The sequence below is a fragment of the Triticum urartu genome, chromosome 2 (assembly GCF_003073215.2).
Source record: "Triticum urartu cultivar G1812 chromosome 2, Tu2.1, whole genome shotgun sequence".
Classification (NCBI taxonomy): domain Eukaryota; kingdom Viridiplantae; phylum Streptophyta; class Magnoliopsida; order Poales; family Poaceae; genus Triticum; species Triticum urartu.
Window position 1 is genome coordinate 133,966,017 of NC_053023.1, and position 19,646 is coordinate 133,985,662.

Here is a 19,646-nt window from a genome sequence, read left to right on the forward strand (position 1 = left end):
ATTGTTATATTGGGATGTTGGAATGTATGGATTTAGAGAAATGACAAAATTTTCAGAGCTCCGCAACAGTCAATTCAGGCATGAAGGTTCTATTGAAGCAAGACCTGAAACTCCTAAGATTCAATATTAAGGATAAGTATGAACAAAGTTTCTCCAAGTGGTTATACAATAATTTGTAAATCCATGACTCTTATACCTAGAACAGGCATTGGCTAGGTCCTCACTTGGATCTTTGGCCTTTTAGGTCTTCTTTTCCAACTTTTTGTAATATATTGGGTTTTTATAAAATATACCGTACAACTATTATTCTACGGTTTGGGGGTAAAAGAAAACGTTTCGAACATATGTTCTTTCAGACTCTTAATAGAAACAACTCATGAGACCAACCCAAACTAATCGCCAAAGGAGTACAATAACTTCATTGAGTTTCAAGAAAAAATTACAAGAACACGAACATATAACATCTAAAAGATAACTTGACCCAGTGGTGGCACATCCATATTAACCAGTTTCCACTCTTGAGCAAATTTGGGTAGCTCATCCGGGTGGTCTCTGCTTGAATATACTGTTCACGAGGCTTCTCCTCCGTTAGATCTTTTTTTAGGATCCTTGATCCGCCACTGACAGCACTCCTAACTTTTTCCCGCAATCGACGCTGCCATCAAGCACCGCCTCTGCCCGGTACTTAAACTTGAACCCCAGCTCCACAAGCTTGTTCGTGTTGACCTGCACTCTGACTCCCTCTCCCACCACCCTAACAATCCACACGCAATGAGAGATTAGTATTAATCACAATTCAAACGCACCATGAGATACCTGATTTGGAACATTTAGTCGAAGAAAAGTACTCTTTCAGCGCCAGCTTGAGCTCCGGGTGCTTGCTCGCGTAGTGCTCCACCAGATCCTGCATGTTGGGGTGTGCGGTGGCGCAGAGGTACCGACCGGCAGCGACGTCGCGCTGGCGCTCCATGCAGAAGACGTGCGCCTCGCAGACGTCGTCGACGTGCACCACCGGCACGGAGCCGAGGAGGGCCTGCGTGAACCTGAGGGCGTTGTGGTAAGGCTCGATGCCGGTGAAAGGCGACAGCATGAAGTGTTGGCTCTCGTTGATGTACGGCAGGAGGGTGTCTCCTCCTACGAGGCCCAGTAACAGGACGACGACGTCGAACGCTCTGCTCTCGGAGGGGCGGTCGTTGTACTTGACTAGCTCCTTCTCGGCGATGCACTTAGAGGAGAGGTAATCCTGCATATATAACATAAGTAACAACAACAAAATGGGGACAGATTGCTTGATAGTACAACAAGTGAGCAGGCTTGTGACAATGTTGCCGGCCTAGCATGCCGAGCCGGCCATTTGCTCAAAATATACTTTCATTTTAAGAACAGGCAAAAGACCGGCAGCTCTTATTCCACACAAACTCCGTGGAATAGCTTATATAATGCACAAGGTTGTCTATATCGCCAGATGCAATATCTTCACACACAAAATTATTCCGGAATTTTAAATTTAATAGGTTTTAAATAATATTATTTAAATAGTTTTAAAACGAAAATATGTGCTGGAAAATAAAAATATTCATGTTTCTTAATATAAAAATGTTCATATATTCGAGAAAAAAGTTCATCACATGTTTAAGAAAAAATCATGTGTTAAAAATGTTCATGTATTTAAAAAAATATATATTCAAACACCACTAGATATGTGGTCATATACTTTTGAAAAAATATTTACTCATTTAGAAAATATTTGTGTTTACAAAAAAATTGTGTTAAAAAAGGTTCACGTATTTTGAAAAACTACTCAGTATAACATATATGTTTACATACTTCTTAAAAAGATATCACCGTGTACAGAAAAAAAACATCAAAATCGCAAGAAAGCACTCACGTCCATGAATTCGTTGCTGTGATCAATGGGCAGGCCGAGCGGAGTCCAGCAGGACTCATTCGCAAACTCTTTGTACCCTTTCCCGTCCTCGCGGAGTGGCGACGCCGTGATAACAGACCCCGTACTGATGACACGTCTCACTGACTTGGACCGCTCGCACTGTTGTAGGATGGCACGCGTCGCGTCCTCGATCGCTTCGGTGGTGTCCTTGTACTGCAAAATCAAATCATATAAAAGAAAGGCATGACATAACTTAGCTACAATCGATTAAAGTGAAATGTGACATTAGTGTATGTTGTGATTTGAATAGTCGTGCATGCAACTTGCTGGTAAAAGCATCTAGAGCCGGCATCCTCAAACGTTCTCTATGCGTCTGAGCACACGGTCCGGTCAGTGACCGGTCACAAAAACGTGACCTGGCCGGGCACCTCTGACCGGTCCTATATGCCGGGTTGGCTGGCACTTCATATCTATCCCATATCTGCGGCGGGTATGATAAGCCGGGACCCGCACGTCGGATTCGATAAACAGGATCCATCACAAATTCCACCAAATCTCCCCTGCCTTATCAGATGAGCCATTTCCTCTCTTCTCCCTCGTCCGCTCCAGCCCTCCCCTAAGTCCACCGCCATCACCTCCACAAAACTCATCCCCGGCCGACGGCCGTCTCACCGCTCCGTACACTTATGCCACCCCGGACGCCACGGTACGTCCGGCTATTCTCGGATTGCACCTTGCCGTCTATGTGTTCGACAAATTGTTCGAGCAGTTTTTTGTGATTCTTATGTAGGCAAAACGACGGATCCTGATGAGGAGTATGGAAACACGAAGGTTGATGAATTAATGCAAAAGAGTTCTTCGATTTGTTGGAGTTGGACGAAGATATCAAGATGATGATGAACATGAGCATCTAGAAGGAAATGGGCAGAGAGGTGGATCACATTCTGAACATCAAGGGTTGTATCAAAGGGAGGATACTTTTGAACCGAGATAGGGTCGCTGGAGCATGACTTCCCTACAAGTACTTTGATCCCAAACCAACATTCTTTGATACATGGTTTCTTCGACGCTTTATATGCAGAAACCCTTGTTCTTGTGCATGGTGGAGGGAGTGAAGGAACATGATCCCTACTTCAGGTTCACCAGGGACTGCAGCAGACAACTCTCATTCTTTGTTAAGCAAAAATACACGACTACTATGAGGATGTTTGCACCAGGTACCACTGTTGATGTCGTTGGTGAGATGGTTTGGATGGGGAGGACATGCCTAAAGACCACTGTGAGATTTGCACACGTCATGGTGCAGGTCTTTGGAGCAAAATATCCAAGAGAACCAAGTGTGCAAGATACAGAAAAGTTGATGGTGATTGGAGCGGCAAGATGCCTTTCACGTATTCTTGGTTCAATTGATTACATGCAATGGCAATGGAGTAACTTAGCCAAGGGTTGGCGCGGGATGCACCAAGGTCACATCAAAGAGGCCAGCATCATACTCGAAGCAGTCACATCAATGGACTTGTGAATTTGCTATGCTTTCTTTGGCATGTCTGATTCTCACAACGACATCAATGTGCTACAGCGATCTCCCATGTTCAGGAGACTTTGCAATGGGAAGCGTCACCGTACGCAGACATGGTTTGGAAACAGCGAGCCCCGCAACAGCATCACTTCTTCACGTGGCTCGTGATGAGAAATAGGTGTTGGACCTCCGACAGATTGGCCCGGAGAGGCCTTCTGCATCAACAGGCCTGCCCACTCTGCAACCAAGCCAAAGAGACTATAAATCCCATCCTACTGACCTGTGTTTTGCCCGCATAGTGTGGGGACGCATTTGGCAGGGCCTCAGGTGTCCGGACCAGGCACCTATGGCATCTGACACTCTCATAGACTGGTCCACCACGCGGACGACCAGCCAGTACTCAAGGAGAGATCTCAAGGCCATCATCACTCTTAGCCTTTGGGAGATGTGGAAACACACGAATGATGTCGTTTTTAATGGTGGCGCGCTTCCATCCCCGCAGCAGGTGATCTCCAACATCCATCGGGAAGGCGGAAACTGGCGGACGACGGGACTCCTTAAAGGAGATTTAGAGTCTTTCTTTGGAGATCTAACTAGGTGGGTGATACGCCTCCAACGTATCTATAATTTTTGATTGTTCCATGCTATTATATTATCCATCTAGGATGTTTTATATGCATTTATACACTATTTTATATGATTTTTGGGACTAACCTATTAACCTAGAGCGCAGTGCCAGTTTCTGTTTTCCCCTTGTTTTTGAGTATCGCAGAAAAGGAAAACCAAACGGAGTCCAATTGACCTGAAATTTCACGGAGATTATTTTTGGACCAGAAGAAGCCCACGGAGTATCGAAGATGGGCCAAAAGAGTCCCGAGGCACCCACGACGGTGGGGGGCATGCCCTACCCCCTGGGTGCGCCCCCTACCTCGTGTCTGCCTCGGGGACCTCCCTGACTTGTTCCCGACTCCAACACCTTATATATATACACCTAAACTTCTAGAAAGAAACCTAGATCGGGAGTTCAGCCGCCGCAAGCCTCTGTAGCCACCGAAAACCAATCTAGACCCGTTCCAGCACCCTGCCGGAGGGGGAATCCCTCTCCGGTGGCCATCTTCATCATCCCGACGCTCTCCATGATGAGGAGGGAGTAGTTCACCCTCGGGGTTGAGGGTATGTACCAGTAGCTATGTGTTTGATATCTCTCTCTCTCTCTCTCTCTCTCTCTCTCTCGTGTTCTTGATTCGGCATGATCTGTATGTATCGCGAGCTTTGCTATTGTAGTTGGATCTTATGATGTTTCTCCCCCTCTATATCCTTGTGACGAATTGAGTTTTCCCTTTGAAGTTATCTTATCGGATTGAGTCTTTAAGGATTTGAGAACACTTGATGTATGTCTTGCGTGTGCTTATCTGTGGTGACAATGGGATATTCACGTGATCCACTTGATGTATGTTTTCGTGATCAACTTGCGCGTTCTGTGACCTCGTGAACTTATGCATAGGGGTTGGCACACGTTTTCATCTTGACTCTCCGGTAGAAACTTTGGGGCACTCTTTGAAGTTCTTTGTATTGGTTGAATAGATGAATCTGAGATTGTGTGAAGCATATCGTATAATCATACCCACGGACACTTGAGGTGACATTGGAGTATCTAGGTGACATTAGGGTTTTGGTTGATTTGTGTCTTAAGGTGTTATTCCAATACGAACTCTAGGATAGATCGAACGGAAAGAATAGCTTCGTGTTATTTTACTATGGACTCTTGAATAGATCGATCAGAAAGGATAACTTTGAGGAGGTTTCGTACCCTACAATAATCTCTTCGTTTGTTCTCTACTATTAGTGACTTTGGAGTGACTCTTTGTTGCATGTTGAGGCATAGTTATATGATCCACCTATGTTATCCTTGTTGAGAGAACTTGCACTAGTGAAAGTATGAACCTTATGCCTTGTTTCCTAGCATTGCAGTACCGTTTTCGCTCACTTTTATCATTAGTTACCTTACTGTTTTTATATTTTTCAGATTACCAAAACCTATATCTATCATCCATATTGCACTTGTATCACCATCTCGTCGAACAACTAGTGCACCTATACAATTTACCATTGTATTGGGTGTGTTGGGGACACAAGAGACTCTTTGTTATTTGGTTGCAGGGTTATTTAAGAGAGATCATCTTCATCCTACGCCTCCCATGGATTGATAAACCTTAAGTCATCCACTTGAGGGAAATTTGCTACTGTCCTATAAACCTCTGCACTTGGAGGCCCAACAACGTCTACAAGAATAAGATTGTGTAGTAGACATCAGTGGGCCAGCCCAGAGTAGTCGGCTGTTGTTGTGGGGATCATGGTAGATCCAGTGTTTGTAACCAGGTGTATGTAAACTTGGGTGGAGGGTTCTATCCCTACTCTTCTTCTATCAATATATGATATGCACGCTCGTGCATATTCTAGAAAAAAACATTATCAACGGGCACGACTACAACATGAGGTACTACCTTGCAGATAATATATATCCTCGATGGGCGGCATTGTGAAGACCATATCCAATTCCCATGACAACAAAAAAGTCACTTTGCAAGAATGCAAGAAGCGACTAGGAAGAATGTGGAGAGGGCATTTGGAGTGCGCCAAGCTCGTTGGGAAATTATTCATGGATCTGCTATGATGTGGTAATCATGGAATTTGTGGAAGTTGATGGCATGTTGTGTCATTTTACACAATATGATTGTTAAGGACGAGTGTGAAGGGGCTGTTCGAACTCATGATTTTGAGAAGCCTGGTGAACAAGTCCACATCCCGAAATAAGATGCGGATTAGATTACAATTTTTTTGCAAATTCATCATAATCTTTGAGATGAACAAGTGCACATGTGGGTCCACTACTAACTAATCTTGCAGAGCATATGTGGACCCACAATAGAAACTAAGAAGGACCAAAGAGTTTAATGTTTGAATTGTGCACTTCAAAAAAATGTTTGAACTATATACGTTAAAATTATGAAACTACACAATGATCTTATGATATTAATGTGTATGATGGACGTGTATGGATTTGAATGGATTTAAAGGGTTAGATATGAGGAGTGTTGTTGTCCGGCAGGAGATATGAGGGGCTCGTAATGCAAGAGCATTGCTGGATGGCGGGCCGTCTTGCACGGCACGGCCTCACCCACGACGACGTGTGTGCCCTATGCGACCAAGAGCCAGAGACGATGCAACATCTTCTTGTAGGTTGTTCCTTCTCTAGGCAAATATGGCATGAAATACTTAGTTAGGTGAGAGCACCAACTAGCCTACCAGATGGTGACACCCGCTTCCAAACATGGTGGACAACTTCGTCCGACCAAGCGTCAGCCTCCGCTCGCAAGGGCCTCGCATCCATCACCATCCTCAATGTGTGGTGGATATGGAAGCATCGCAACGGATGCGTCTTCAACCACGATCAGCCATCGGCCTCTCAGCTTAACACCACCATCAAAGACGAGGCGCCTCTGGGCTAAGGCCGGTGCTACAGGGATAAGAAATATCATTCCCGAGAGTTAGCCTTTTTGTGTTTTGGGGGTGAGCAACCCCTTTTTCTGTTTGCTCCATCACTCACAAACATGCCTCTAGCACACATGGCTTGTGAGTGTGTGTAATCTCATGTTGACACTCTTCTTCCATGAATGAAAAGGTATGCAAACTTTGCGTATTCGCGAAAAAAAGATATGAGGGGCTGCCCAACAGGGGTCACTCACGGGCACGTCGACCGATGTGTAGGGGGGACGGATTGCCAATCTGATGCAGAAACTCTAAAACAAGAACGCTCTTGCATGGGTGACCGTTGACCGTAGCCACGGTTATTTTTTCATTGCATGATTGCATGAATCCTGTACCGTATTACTCTTCCTCGTGAGTCTAAGACGCGCACATTTCAAGGTTTAACTATGTCCATCAATTACACCGAGATTACTTCATTGCCATCAATTTTGGCCTAAGCATGACTCTGGATTAGTTTAAAGTGTAATACAACAAATTGCCAATACACCAAAAATGAATCAAGATGGATAAATAAAATGAAGACATCGTGGATTACCCGTGTTGAGATGGTGATAGGAAATTTTATTTTGTTTCACAATATTTATGATCATGACTGAAAATATAAGTTCTGTGACTTCAAAATTATATCTCCGGTCCAGCAGCGGACCAGAGGGCCCAATGATATGCGCGCGTTAAGGCACTAGTGGAGGTGGGGTAGTGGTTGGCGGGGTGTGGTGTTGTGTCACTTGGTGGGTGGAGTTGGCTTGCCGGTGTTCTACGGTGGTGTTGCAGCACGGTGGCGGTCTCTGGCGGGTATGGCTATTCGGGTTGGCATGGTCGATGACTTTTCCTCTAGTGGGTCAATATTGGGCGACGTGCGATGGACTTCCCTGTTGCAGTTTGGCTTTGGCATTGTTTGTGGCTTTGGACAAAAGTCTTGTTCGACTTTGTCGGTGCTGGCAACGACGACACTCTTCACGATGCTCCATTCTTGGTGAGTGTTTGAGAAGCATTGGCACCTCCCATCCGATGGGGTCCATTACTTCGGGTGATAGCCTTGACTTGGCTTGCTGGGTCAGACTGTGGCGGCATTTTCCATGTCGTTTCCTTCTTGGAGGCACGGTCCTTGGAGTTTTGATCCCGTGGTTGGCGCATGTCCCAGCATTGGCAGATCCCAAGGGGGCCAACGATTTAGGGTGCGGTCAGGCATGGAGCGGCGATGCTTCCGAGTATGGTGTCTTGCCTTCCTCTGATTCTAGGGAGGCCCGGGACCGCTTCCCTTCTGTGTTAGCGTCTCTCTCAAACGGCGAGGTGGTGGCAGTTGAAGTGCTCCTTAGTTGATTTTGTGTCATTTTTTACGGCTCTCCTGGCCTAGGTTAGCTAGGTTTTTGTGGCCATGGGTACTGGTGGGTTTTGCCTGGTTTTTCTCTAATTAACCGAGCTATGTTCACTTGTTGGGTCTGGTTTTCCTTCTAAACTGGCTCATTTCTGTAGGTTTTTTGGGTTCGGTTTTCCATATAAACAGGACATGTTCTATCCTTCTAATGGAAATTGCAGGTAGCCCCTGCCCTCTCGAAGAGGTTCTTCAAAAGAAAATCATTGAATACATTTTTTGGAATACGAATTCAACTATATAACCTTTTGTCGCACATAACTTATATTTGTTTGATTATATTGATGACCAAGGTAAAATCTTGTAATGCACGCGGGTATTACTTGAGTATTTTTATAGGATGTTAGAAGACATATTGAGTTCATCCAAACAAATCTGATTCTTTTTAAATTGCATTTACTATTTTTTTTGGATTTTACTGCTTATATTGATGTATTTGAGCTCGGAGCAGATGATTCATGTCCCTGTCTCAGTACTTTCTTTATTTTCGTAAATATAGGAGTGCCTTCTTTATGCGGGTGTATTTAAGTTTGGATGTTCGGAATTATTAAAATTGTTGGAAAAATCTGAAAGATGGAGACATTTCTGAATGTTTGTGTTAAAAAAAATAAAGTTGTCGAACATCAGAAGTGAGAGTTGCAGGTGGTGATTGTCCTTCCGAAAGTGCCACAGTAGCTGTCGGACAATGACCACAGACCCTTGCTGGTCTTCCTGGTCAGCTGACCGCGGAATAACCTTTCCTGTGTGAACATATGTCCACCGGTGTTGTGTTTGTGATAGCAAAAGTGTTACTCTAATCCCCGCAAAGGTTCCGATAAAATTGTAAAAGAAAAAACGAAAACAATTTGAAACCTTTTTGGACGAACATCAATAATTATTCTAACATCCAGCAAAATTTCGCCACCGAATGTCATCCATAGTGATTTGTGCCCTAATTTTTTAGAAAATTGAGTGCTCCAAATGTGTGTGCTTTTTTGCGGGGTCCAAATGTGTGTTTTTGATTCCCAAATTCTGCTTTTTTTGTACATGCCTGATGCCTCCACAGATGTCTTTTGTAGGTGATTTTTTACAGTATTGTTTTTTGGATTTTACTGTTTACGTGGGTATTTTTGAGCTCGGAGCAGATGATCCATGTCCCTGTCTACCTTCTTGTATAATTAAGAAGTACCCTTGTGATCCTCCTGATCGAGACACAACCGGCCGAGAAGACTAACGAGTGGGTTACCTTGGAGCTGCCGGAGTTGTGCTGCAGCGGGGTGGCGACGAGGAAGACGAACTCGCAGCCCTGGATGGCCGGCTCGAAGGAGGCGGCGTCGTAGATGTCCGCCTCGAACAGCACCAGCCGCTCCGCCGCGCCGGGGAGCCCCCTCAGCAGCCCCGTCTTCTTCTCATCCCCTGCGTGTCCACGACGGACCAAGAACGCTCAGAGAAGAATAGAAGACCGCGGGGGCCAACGGCACGCATGAAGACATCAGCGTGAGAGAGGGCGGGCGCATACCGAGGTTCCGTAGGGTCCCGTGGACGGTGCAGCCTCTTTCGAGGAGCTTCTTGACGAGCCAGGACGCGATGTAGCCTGCCGCTCCGGTGACGCATACCTTGCTCATCTTCTCCGGCCGGTCTCTTGTCTATGTCGATCCCTTGATACTGTCTGTATATGTACGTGTGGGGTGGGCGCTGAGTTCTCCCGGGTGATCGTGGGCAATGACGCTGTTGCTAAGAGGGTGTTTGGATACGTTTTAGTCTCATGACTAAAAGTAGTGGGACTAAAACTTGCTAGCCTCACCCATGCTTGGATCTAAATACTAAAAAGACCTAAAATCAAGTTATTGAGCATTTATTATCCTCCAAACCATTCAATTCAGAACTCGCATGTGTTAAAGGAGAGGCATTAAATAATGAGAGAGAGGGCTAATACATATTTTAGTAGGTTTTCTATGACTAAAAAATTTTAGCTTCAAGACTAGTTCTAGCCTTTCTTTAGTCAGGGGTGCTTGAAACTTTAGCCTCTAAAAAAGACTATTTTTAGTCAGACTAAAAATAGTCTCTTGGATCCAAGCATCCTCTAAATATTTTTTTTTGCTACGACGGTCACTAAATTTGCCTCGTCAAAGATATACTCCCTTCATTCCAAAATATAATGCGTCCGCGCTTTCTGAGGTCAAATTTTGACCATAAATTTAATAAACGAGACCAACTACGGCGGAAAAAAAATTACATAATTAAAAACTTCTTTCGAATACGAATTCACTGATATAACTTTTACCCCGCCGCAATCGGTCTTGATAGTTAAACTTACGGTCAAAGTTGAAGCACGTAGATAGAAAAAGTACTACATTATAAAATGGAGGGAGTAATATCAGAGCCCGTAGTGGGTGTCCGGTCCACCATCGGTTAGCCGCCGAAGACTCTTGGAAAAGTGTAAGTTCGCACGCGGGCGGCCGCAGCAACCAATGATTTAGCGAATCTGATGATTATATAGCGGGTTAAAGACACCTGAACGCAGCCTCGGTTGTATTTCCCCGGAACAGAGCAGCCCTGCAGGAGACCGTCACATCCATATGGACATACGTGTTGAGATACAACAACGAGACGGACGGGCATGCTCGATCGAAACCACCATGTGACCGTACTGTGCCAACCGATACATACACTTGTCTAGCGTGCTAATCTAAACCAGCAACCTAAAGAAGAGGAGCTGACGGACGAGCAGAGACAGAGACATGTTTCTGCCTCCGCTAACTGTTCGAGTTCTTTAGTCCAGTGCAACCTTTTCCACCTCCGCGGGCGAGGTATTCTTGGGGCCTGTACGTACACGCTGATCAGCTCAGCTCCTCCAAGCTGGACCAGAACGCAGGCAGGATGTTGCTGGGGCGAGCGTAACGCCAACTCCACCATGCGATCTCATCATGTCCGCGCGCGTCTATTTGGAGTAAATAGATGAATAGCGCGGTCCAACGCGCGGCTTCAAACGGACAAATGTCCGGATCCCGTCCGTTTTCGACTCATCCCCGTTCCAAACTTGTGCTCGGTTTGGGGTGAAACGGATGCGCGCGGACAGCCTGGACGCATGCCCTTGTCCCTCCGTGACCCGTCTGTCGGGGACACTAGCAGTCCCTCCGCTCCCAACGCTTCCATCCTCTCTCTCCCGCCCTGCCCCGCCGCCGACGCCGTCGCTATTCTCCGGCCGCCTCCTCACCGTGCAGCCCCCGAGCGTCCCTACCAAACCACGTCTCGACATGGCCGCCACCAGCCCGCGCTTTGGCCGTAGTTTTGGCCATCGATCGGAGGTTTGGCCGTCGCCGTCTTTGTCGGTCACAGAGGGGAGACGACCGCCGGCGACGTACCACGGCGGCCTCGGCAGCTTTCGACGAGAGCTCCAGAGCGGCCAGTAGCCGGCCGACAACCACCCCTGCTGCGTCGAGGTGATCATCGCGGCCTCTTCGCCACCACGACCGCAAGGTGTTCGGCATTTTTCCCACAAAGGTATGGACAGTGGAAACGAGTTTTTCTTCCATCACTTCCTTTGTTCATCGGATGATTCGTCGTCGGATGATGAAGATCTCGTGGTGGCTGCACTGGTCGTTCATGACCACATTCAACGGCAGCTTCCTCGGTACAGGGGGTCAGTCCCTGGCCGTGCTGCCAACCTGAACCGTAACAGGGAGAGAGGCCACGCCCTGCTCTATGCCGATTACTTTGCCAACACCCCGCTCTTCAAGCCGGATAAATTCCGTCGCCGTTTTCGAATGTCAAGGCATGTGTTCAATCGTATCCGAGAGGGAGTGGTTGCTCATGACCCATACTTCGAGTGCAAGACGGATGCCCTTGGCAAGCTTGGATTCTTCTATTACCAGAAATGCACCGCGGCCATCCGCATGGTTGCATATGGAATTCCAGGTGATCTGGTGGATGAGTATGTGCGTATGAGTGAGACAACATGTCTAATGTCAATGTACAAGTTTTGTCAGGCTGTGATCGAGGTGTTTGGCCCAGAGTACTTGAGGCAGCCAACTGCCGCTGATACAGAGAGATTGTTGACGACCAACGCAGTTAGAGGCTTTCCAGACATGCTTGGCAGCATAGATTGTATGCACTGGGAGTGGAAGAACTGTCCATTTGCTTGGCAGGGCATGTCAAGGCGTGCACTGTCATATTAGAAGCAGTGACATCACAGGATCTTTGGGTATGTCATTCTTTCTTCGGCATGGCAGGTTCTCACAATGATATCAATGTGCTGCAGCGTTCTCCAGTCTTCGCGAGGCTTGCAGAAAGCCACTCCCCACCTGTCAACTTTGAGATCAACGGTCACCAGTACAACAAGGGATACTATCTAGCAGATGGTATATATCCTTTTTTTCGAGGATACGCCAATGGCGTACCTTAGCTTTATAGGAGGAAGAAAAATATGTACAAGAGATTACACATCGCTAGCTAGGAGTCACAAACCGACCCTAACCAAGCCTCCACACCACTCCCTAGCTCTACTCGACTACTCTATGATCAGTTGTCCTCCGAAAGCTCCTGCTTTGGCCCAAGTCCTCAACTCATCGAAGATAGAGTCTACCGTATCCCACTCGTTCTTGATTATGCCTGTGCCGAATACCCTTGCATTCCTTTGCTTCCATATCTTCCAACAGATTAGCATCACGAGGGTGTCAAAGCCTTTCCGAGACTGCTTATCCATTCGCTTTCTCGTATCCGTCCACCACTGCACCAATCTTGAGTCATTTGTTGGGCATATGTCGGCCGTCAAACCCATCCTAGTGGTGCAGCGGAACCACACTTGCCGCGAGAACACACACTGCAGCAAAATGTGATCGACTGTATCCTCCTCCTGGTCACACATGTAACATTTTGAAGCTTGGTCTTGCAGTCCGTGCCTAGCTCTCCTGTCCGAGGTCCATAAACGATATTGCACCGCAAGCCACATGAATAGCTTGCACGCAAGCGGTGCCCAACACTTCCATATGGCTCCGAAGCAGTGGAATCTGACTCCTCCCTCGCATAGCATCTTGTACGCAGATGATGCCGTGTAGACTCCAGACGTGTTCCAAGCCCAGATGGGGCAGTCCTCGACCTGAGCGTCCAAACGAACTTCCAAGAGGATCTCCCAGAGGCCGATGAACTGGGCGAGACCCTCAGTGCATAGGTCACCCACTACATCGTCCATCCATGAATGCATGCACATCGCATCTCGCACAAGTCTCCTGTTTGCCACTTGTGTCCGCACCTTTGCCACAACGAAGGGTGCAAAATCTTTAATAGCTGCTCCATGTATCCATCGGTCTTTCCAGAACAAGGTCTTGCCTCCTGAACCAACTTCCCATTTGACAAGGCTTCCAAAAGCTTGATCCACCTTTTTGTCCGAGGTTAGGTTGAGGCCTTGCCACGGCCTGGAATCATCAGTGCGTCTGAGCCATTCCCATCTGAGTCTTAAAGCGATACCGTGCTTAGCCAGGTCAATGACACCCAAGCCTCCCAAGTGTTTAGGCCTGCACACTCTAGCCCAGGAGACGACACATTTGCCTCCATTCACCGCCTCGGTTCCGGCCCAGAAAAATGCCCGACACCCCTTATCCACTCTCTCCAGAGCCCATTTAGGTGCCTCTGCTATCACGAGATGATGTGTAGCGCGCGCCCTCATTACTTGATTGACAAGAATGAGCCTCCCCGACCTCGTCACGAGACCCCTTTGCCATCCTGGTAGGATGTGGAGAGCCGTGTCAACAATTGGCTGCCACTCTGACCTTTTGAGTTGCCTGATGCTAAGCTGGAGCCCAAGGTATTTGCATGGAAAGGTGTCGATTCTCCATGGCAGTGCAGACTTAACAAGCTCTTCATCCTCATTTTCTGCTCTGATCAAGATTGCCGCAGATTTGGAATAGTTGACTTTGAGCCGAGATGCCACTCCGAATATAGCAAGGATTTCTTTAACGCACATGAAGTCTGGCCATGTTGGTTTTATGAAGAGCACCACATCATCAGCATACAGGGACAAGCGCTGCATTGGGCTACATCCATTGATAGTACTAAGCACTCGTGCCTCATGCGCCTTGGAGATGATGGCCGTAAGCACATCCATGGCAATAACAAACAGCAAGGGAGATATCGAGTCCCCTTGTCTTAGTCCTTTAGCGTGCATGAACTTGTCACCAGCACATCCATTCACCAGCACCCTCGAGCTAGCGGTGGTGAGGAAGATCGCAATCCAAGAGATCCAGCGCTCCGAGAAGCCCTTGGCTCTTAACACCTCAAACAGAAATGGCCACGCCAGCGAATCAAAAGCTTTGGTTATGTCAAGCTTGAGCATCACTCCCTTGGCTTTCCTCCTATGCATCGTGCGCGCCATTTGCCGAACCAAGAGAAAGTTATCATGCAAGCATCTGCCCTTAATGAATGCGGACTGGTTCGTCTGTACTAGCTCTCCCATGCGCAGTCTTAGCCTGGCAGTCAACATCTTAGAAGCTATCTTGGGCATACTGTGCACAAGGCAAATAGGTCGGAAGTCAAACACCGCGCAAGCATCCGGTGTCTTCGGAATCAGAGTGATCAGAGCTTGGTTGAGCCTTCCAAAACCCCTTCCATTGCCAAGGAAAAACTTGTGAATCGCAGCAACAAGATCCATCTTGATAATCTCCCACGCTTTTTGGAAGAAAATGCCAATGAACCCGTCCGGCCCAGGTGCTTTATCCGAAGGCATATCCTTGATAACTGCCCAGATCTCATCCTCAGTGAACACACGATCTTGGTCCGAAAGATCAATGGCCATGACACCAAGCCCCTCCAAATCAAGTGTGAAATCTCGGGCTCTATCCTTGCCTAGCAGGTCCTTGTAAGCTTTGTAGAAGGCTTCTTCCTTGCCTTTTCTGATCCGTGATGATGCACCCATCCATGGTCAAGGAAGAAATGTAGTTTTTCATACGTCTCCCATTCGCTACCAGGTGGAACAACTGCGTGTTAGCATCCCCTTCTTGAAGCCATGTAATTCTTGACCTCTGTCGCGCAATAGTCCTCTCTAGGGACGCCAGCCCAAGTACAAGCTGTTTTAGGGTTCGTCTAAGCCATCTCTCTTCCTCAGTCAGATTACGACTCTCCTGAGTGCAATCAAACCGCATGATGACTAGGTTCGCAATAGCAATTTGCAGCTTTATGTTCCCGATCTCCTTCTGCCCCCATGTAGCAAGCGCTCGTGCTGTGTTTCGTAGCATGATGTCTAAGCGCAAGAACGGGTCTGTGATATCCGGATCACAGACCCAGGCCTCCTTGACTACATCCAAAAATCCATCCATTTTGACCCAGAACTTTTGAAAATGGAACCTCCTTCTGGCATGCATGTGCTCCTCAAGAGCAAGATGGAGTGGGCAATGATTGGAGTGCTCGGTAGATAGTGCTTGCAGCAAGCACTCCAGATGGTCAAGCTCCCAATCTACGGAAACAAAAGCACGGTCGATCTTTGTGAGCGTGGGTGTCTCCCTTTCGTTGCTCCACGTGAATTTGCGTCCATGCAAAAAGAGCTCCTTGAGCGCGTTATCATCCACAAAGCGCTTGAACTTCCCCATCATTCTCCTGTCCAAGTTAGGGTTGTTTTTGTCTGCCGCATAAAGGATGAGGTTGAAATCTCCTAAGACGAGCCATGGCCCTGGACATAGGGATCTACGCTCCGAAAGCTCATTGAGGAAGTTAATTTTGCGCTCATCTTCTTGAGGCCCATATACTATTGTGAGCCACCACGGCTCTCCCTCCTTGGGTGAGACGTACGCCGAAATGCTATGGGAGTCATTGACATAATTCGACAAGAGGACCCGTGTGATGTCCCATGCCACAAAGATACCGCCTCTCGTGTCCGACGCCGGTAAGTAAGTGAAACCATCATAGTTCGGCCCCATGCATTGCAGGATTACAAAGGTGTCCACCACCTCAAGTTTAGTTTCTAGGATACAAACAATCGCCGCGCGAGTGGAATCCACAAAACCCCTAAGCGCCTTCCTTTTGGCCGGACTGTTAAGGCCTCTAACATTCCAACACACTAACTCCAAAGCGTTGAACGACATTGGAACGAAATGCCTCCAACGCCACCAGCACCAACGTGCCTACTGCGCCAAGATCGGCTCTGCCATCCCTGTCTCCTCTGCGAGGTTGAGCTGTATCGCCTTCCCGAAGATAGCCGCGATGGCCCTCAACTGCGGCTCCTGGAGTGGTGAGTCGAAGACTGTACGGAGCTGACCTAGCGCATCTTCCGAGACCGCCAGATCATCACAATCCAGACCCAAGGTTCTAAGCAGCACCGTTTCAGCTGCCAAGGCCTTCGTCTTCCTAGAGCTACTTGCACAGACGGACCGAGTTGTGCGGCGTGGGGTGAATGGGTCATGGCCTGGTTTGACCCCTCGCAGACCTTCAAACTCCTTGAGAAGCGGCGGTGCAAGTTTTTTAAGCAATCCAGCGCAAAACGCCTTGATGTTCCCAAGCGCTGCAATTTCTTTCGCAGATAGATTCTCCTCGCGGCGCTGTACAATAATTGCACCAGCATCAATATCATTGCCGCCATGCAACGCCTCTTGCATGCATGCATGTGGCGCGGTCACATCGGCCCTCTCAAAACCAGCACCAGCCTCCTGTATACTGGGACCCGTATCCACCAAATCAGCTGAAGGCTTGTCAATCCTCTCCGTTGTCGCTAGCTGCAGCGCGTCCAAGACCGGTGGCAATCCCTGTGCGGTTTTGTCTGGCAGCGGATCCAGTGGGGCCTCCTCCACGGCAGCGGATTGGGCGCTGGTGACCCGCACCGAAAGGCTGTGGACGGGAAGGCGGGATTTGATTGATGGCACGTCTTATCCTGCGCATGGTCATCCTCCATGGGATCCGCGCAAATCGCGCTGTCAATCACCCGTTGCGAGTTGGCATTGGTGGGTGCCTGATCCCTTGTCACCACTTGGTCAAAAGCCTGGCTACCCGGGCCCAACGGAACGTGCAAGATGGCCACCGTAGCCTCCTGGCGTGGCAGGGTCCCACTACACCTGCCCGGATCTTCTGTGGCAAACTGCACCACCGGATCATCTGTGGTAAACTGTGCCACCGGCAATGCTTGGGCTGCAGCCACCGCTTCTCCCTGGCAAGTCCCTGTCGCAGCCGCCGTGGTGACCACGGGCACGCTCGCCGACACCTCCTTGCCATGAGCCATCGGCGGTAACCTCCACTGTGATGGCCTGATGCGACCCAACAGAGCCTGCTTGTAAGAGCCGCCGTGCGCACCACTGCCCGGCGCCCCACCGCGGTGATCTCGTGCACCCCTCGACCACGGCAAGACGCTCCATTCTCCCCGACCCGAGATGTCCTCAGAGTTCCCCGGCAAGCCACTCTGCCCGCTACCATCGGAACTAGGAGGCCTGAACCAGCGCTCTGGACCCTCGTGCTCGCGCAGCCTTCCAATGTGGATGAGCGTTTTATACTCCAGCAAAGCACGGGTCGTCGGTGACCTTGCTGCCGGCCCTCCGTTCTCCTCCGGCTCCGGCACCCATAGCCGCTTGTCCGCCGGCACTTCATCAGGATCCACACACCATGCTCGTAGCTTGAAGAGGGAGAGATCTTCGCGATTTTCCGTCTCCGGAGCCAAACTCTCAACCAGACATGACGAGCCAAGGAGCTCGGCCGCCGTCTCGGTCGTCCACGCGTGAGATGGAATCCCCTTGATCATGAGTTCAACTTGAGTACGCATCACTCTGGACACCGCTTGCGCCTGCTTGAGCCATGGTTTGATGAACAGCTTGAAGTAGCCATACTCAACGGTGCCCGCCGCCAATGCCTTGTTGCGTAGCTCCGGCGAGGCGAAAACCACCAGGAAGTCCTCGGGATGGAACTTTTGGATAGAGAACCGATGGAGTGGAATACGCAGGGCTGTCGACACTCCTTCCGCCGCCTCCCGGCACGACACCGGGGGTCGAGTGCCGCCCACGTACGCCACCACCGCCAGCCTCAAACGCTGCTCAAGATCCTCCATCTCCGGCGTCCTACGGAGCACACAGATGCCACCGGAAGTAGCAGCTGCAGCCGATGCCTGCCCGAACCCCACAGGTGCGGTGTCAACCGGCACTGGCGAGGACCTCTCCGACGGAGCGGTCTGCCTAGCCGCCGGCGACAGCCTGTTCGCGAGTCCAGCCTGCATCGATGGCTGCGAAACACGCGCAACCTTGGCAACGGCATCCCGCCGGAGATCTTCTTCTGACCTTTGGCTCCTCGGCCGCTTGCAGTCCGTAGAAATGTGACCCTCCAGACCACACCGGATGCACAGCGGTGGAAAGCCGCAATCTTCCCGGCGGTGACCCTCCCTGAAGCAAGAGAAGCAAAGGCCAAACAGATCCGCCGGGATCTCTCTCCTCTCCTGGGACGACGCCGACGAGCACGACCGGGCTCCTCCCGCCGTCGCGTGCTTCCGAAGCGCTTTTCTTCCGCGCCAGAGAGCCTTGCGGGACGGCCCCGGCTTGCGCCATGGCGCGGAGAGTGCCGCAGCCGGGCCATCGATAGCTCGAGCCAGCGCACTTCCAGTACCAGTGGACGCGTCCGAAGAACTAGACGAGCCTGACAGGCCCAAGCCGGAGACGATGGGCTGCAGCCTCGACGACACCGAGGCGGGGCTGGCCGGACCCGAAGCCATGGCGAAACAGCCCCCTGGCGAGCGCCGCGGAAGGAAGGTCGGGGCCCGGGAGGCTGCCGGGGAAGGGAGAGGGCGCCGGGGCCTAGGTGGCCACCGGCGGAAGTGGTGGTGGACGCCGGGGCCGGAGTGGCCGCCGGCGGGGGGAGCGGAACTCACTAGGGAAGGAACCCGCGCGAGGCAAACTCGCTAGGGAGCGTGATTGTATATATCCTTAGTGGTCAACTTTTGTGAAGACAATCTCGAAACCCCAAGGTGAGAAGAGAAAGAGATTTGCCCAAATACAAGAGAGTGTTAGAAAGGATGTAGAACGTGCTTTTGGTGTGCTTCAATCCCGGTGGGGTATCGTTCGAAACCCTGCACTGTCATGGGATGAAAGGAAGCTTTGGGAGGTGATGACTGCTTGTGTGATCATGCACAACATGATCGTCGAGGACGAGCGTGATGAGAGTATCTTCGACCAAGGATTTGATTATCAAGGTGAAAATATTGAGCCCCTACACCAAGACCCAACCACATTTGAACAGTTTGTCCGATTCCATCATGAGATGCGTGATTGGCACACTCATTTGAATCTTCAAAATGACTTGGTAGAGCACGTGTGGGATCACATTGGCAATCAATAGATGTATTGGTCCATTTTATGTTCAGTGTAGACAATTTTGATTTGGTT

At 49.3% G+C, this 19,646-nt stretch overlaps 2 protein-coding genes across 2 annotated transcripts; both read right to left on the bottom strand.

Moving 5' to 3' along the window:
• Nucleotides 1-350: 350 nt before the first annotated feature.
• Nucleotides 351-10,005, bottom strand: LOC125536352 (putative anthocyanidin reductase). Its single transcript, XM_048699549.1, has 5 exons — nucleotides 9,827-10,005; nucleotides 9,554-9,723; nucleotides 1,889-2,101; nucleotides 849-1,243; nucleotides 351-754 (listed from the first exon to the last, which is right to left on the bottom strand). Exons 1-5 carry the CDS (start codon nucleotides 9,930-9,932, stop codon nucleotides 601-603), a joined length of 1,038 nt encoding a protein of 345 aa, XP_048555506.1. The 5' UTR covers nucleotides 9,933-10,005; the 3' UTR covers nucleotides 351-600.
• A 6,180-nt stretch (nucleotides 10,006-16,185) lies between these two features.
• Nucleotides 16,186-19,172, bottom strand: LOC125536353. Its single transcript, XM_048699550.1, has one exon. It carries the CDS (start codon nucleotides 18,974-18,976, stop codon nucleotides 17,003-17,005), a length of 1,974 nt encoding a protein of 657 aa, XP_048555507.1. The 5' UTR covers nucleotides 18,977-19,172; the 3' UTR covers nucleotides 16,186-17,002.
• Between the last annotated feature and the right edge of the window lie 474 nt (nucleotides 19,173-19,646).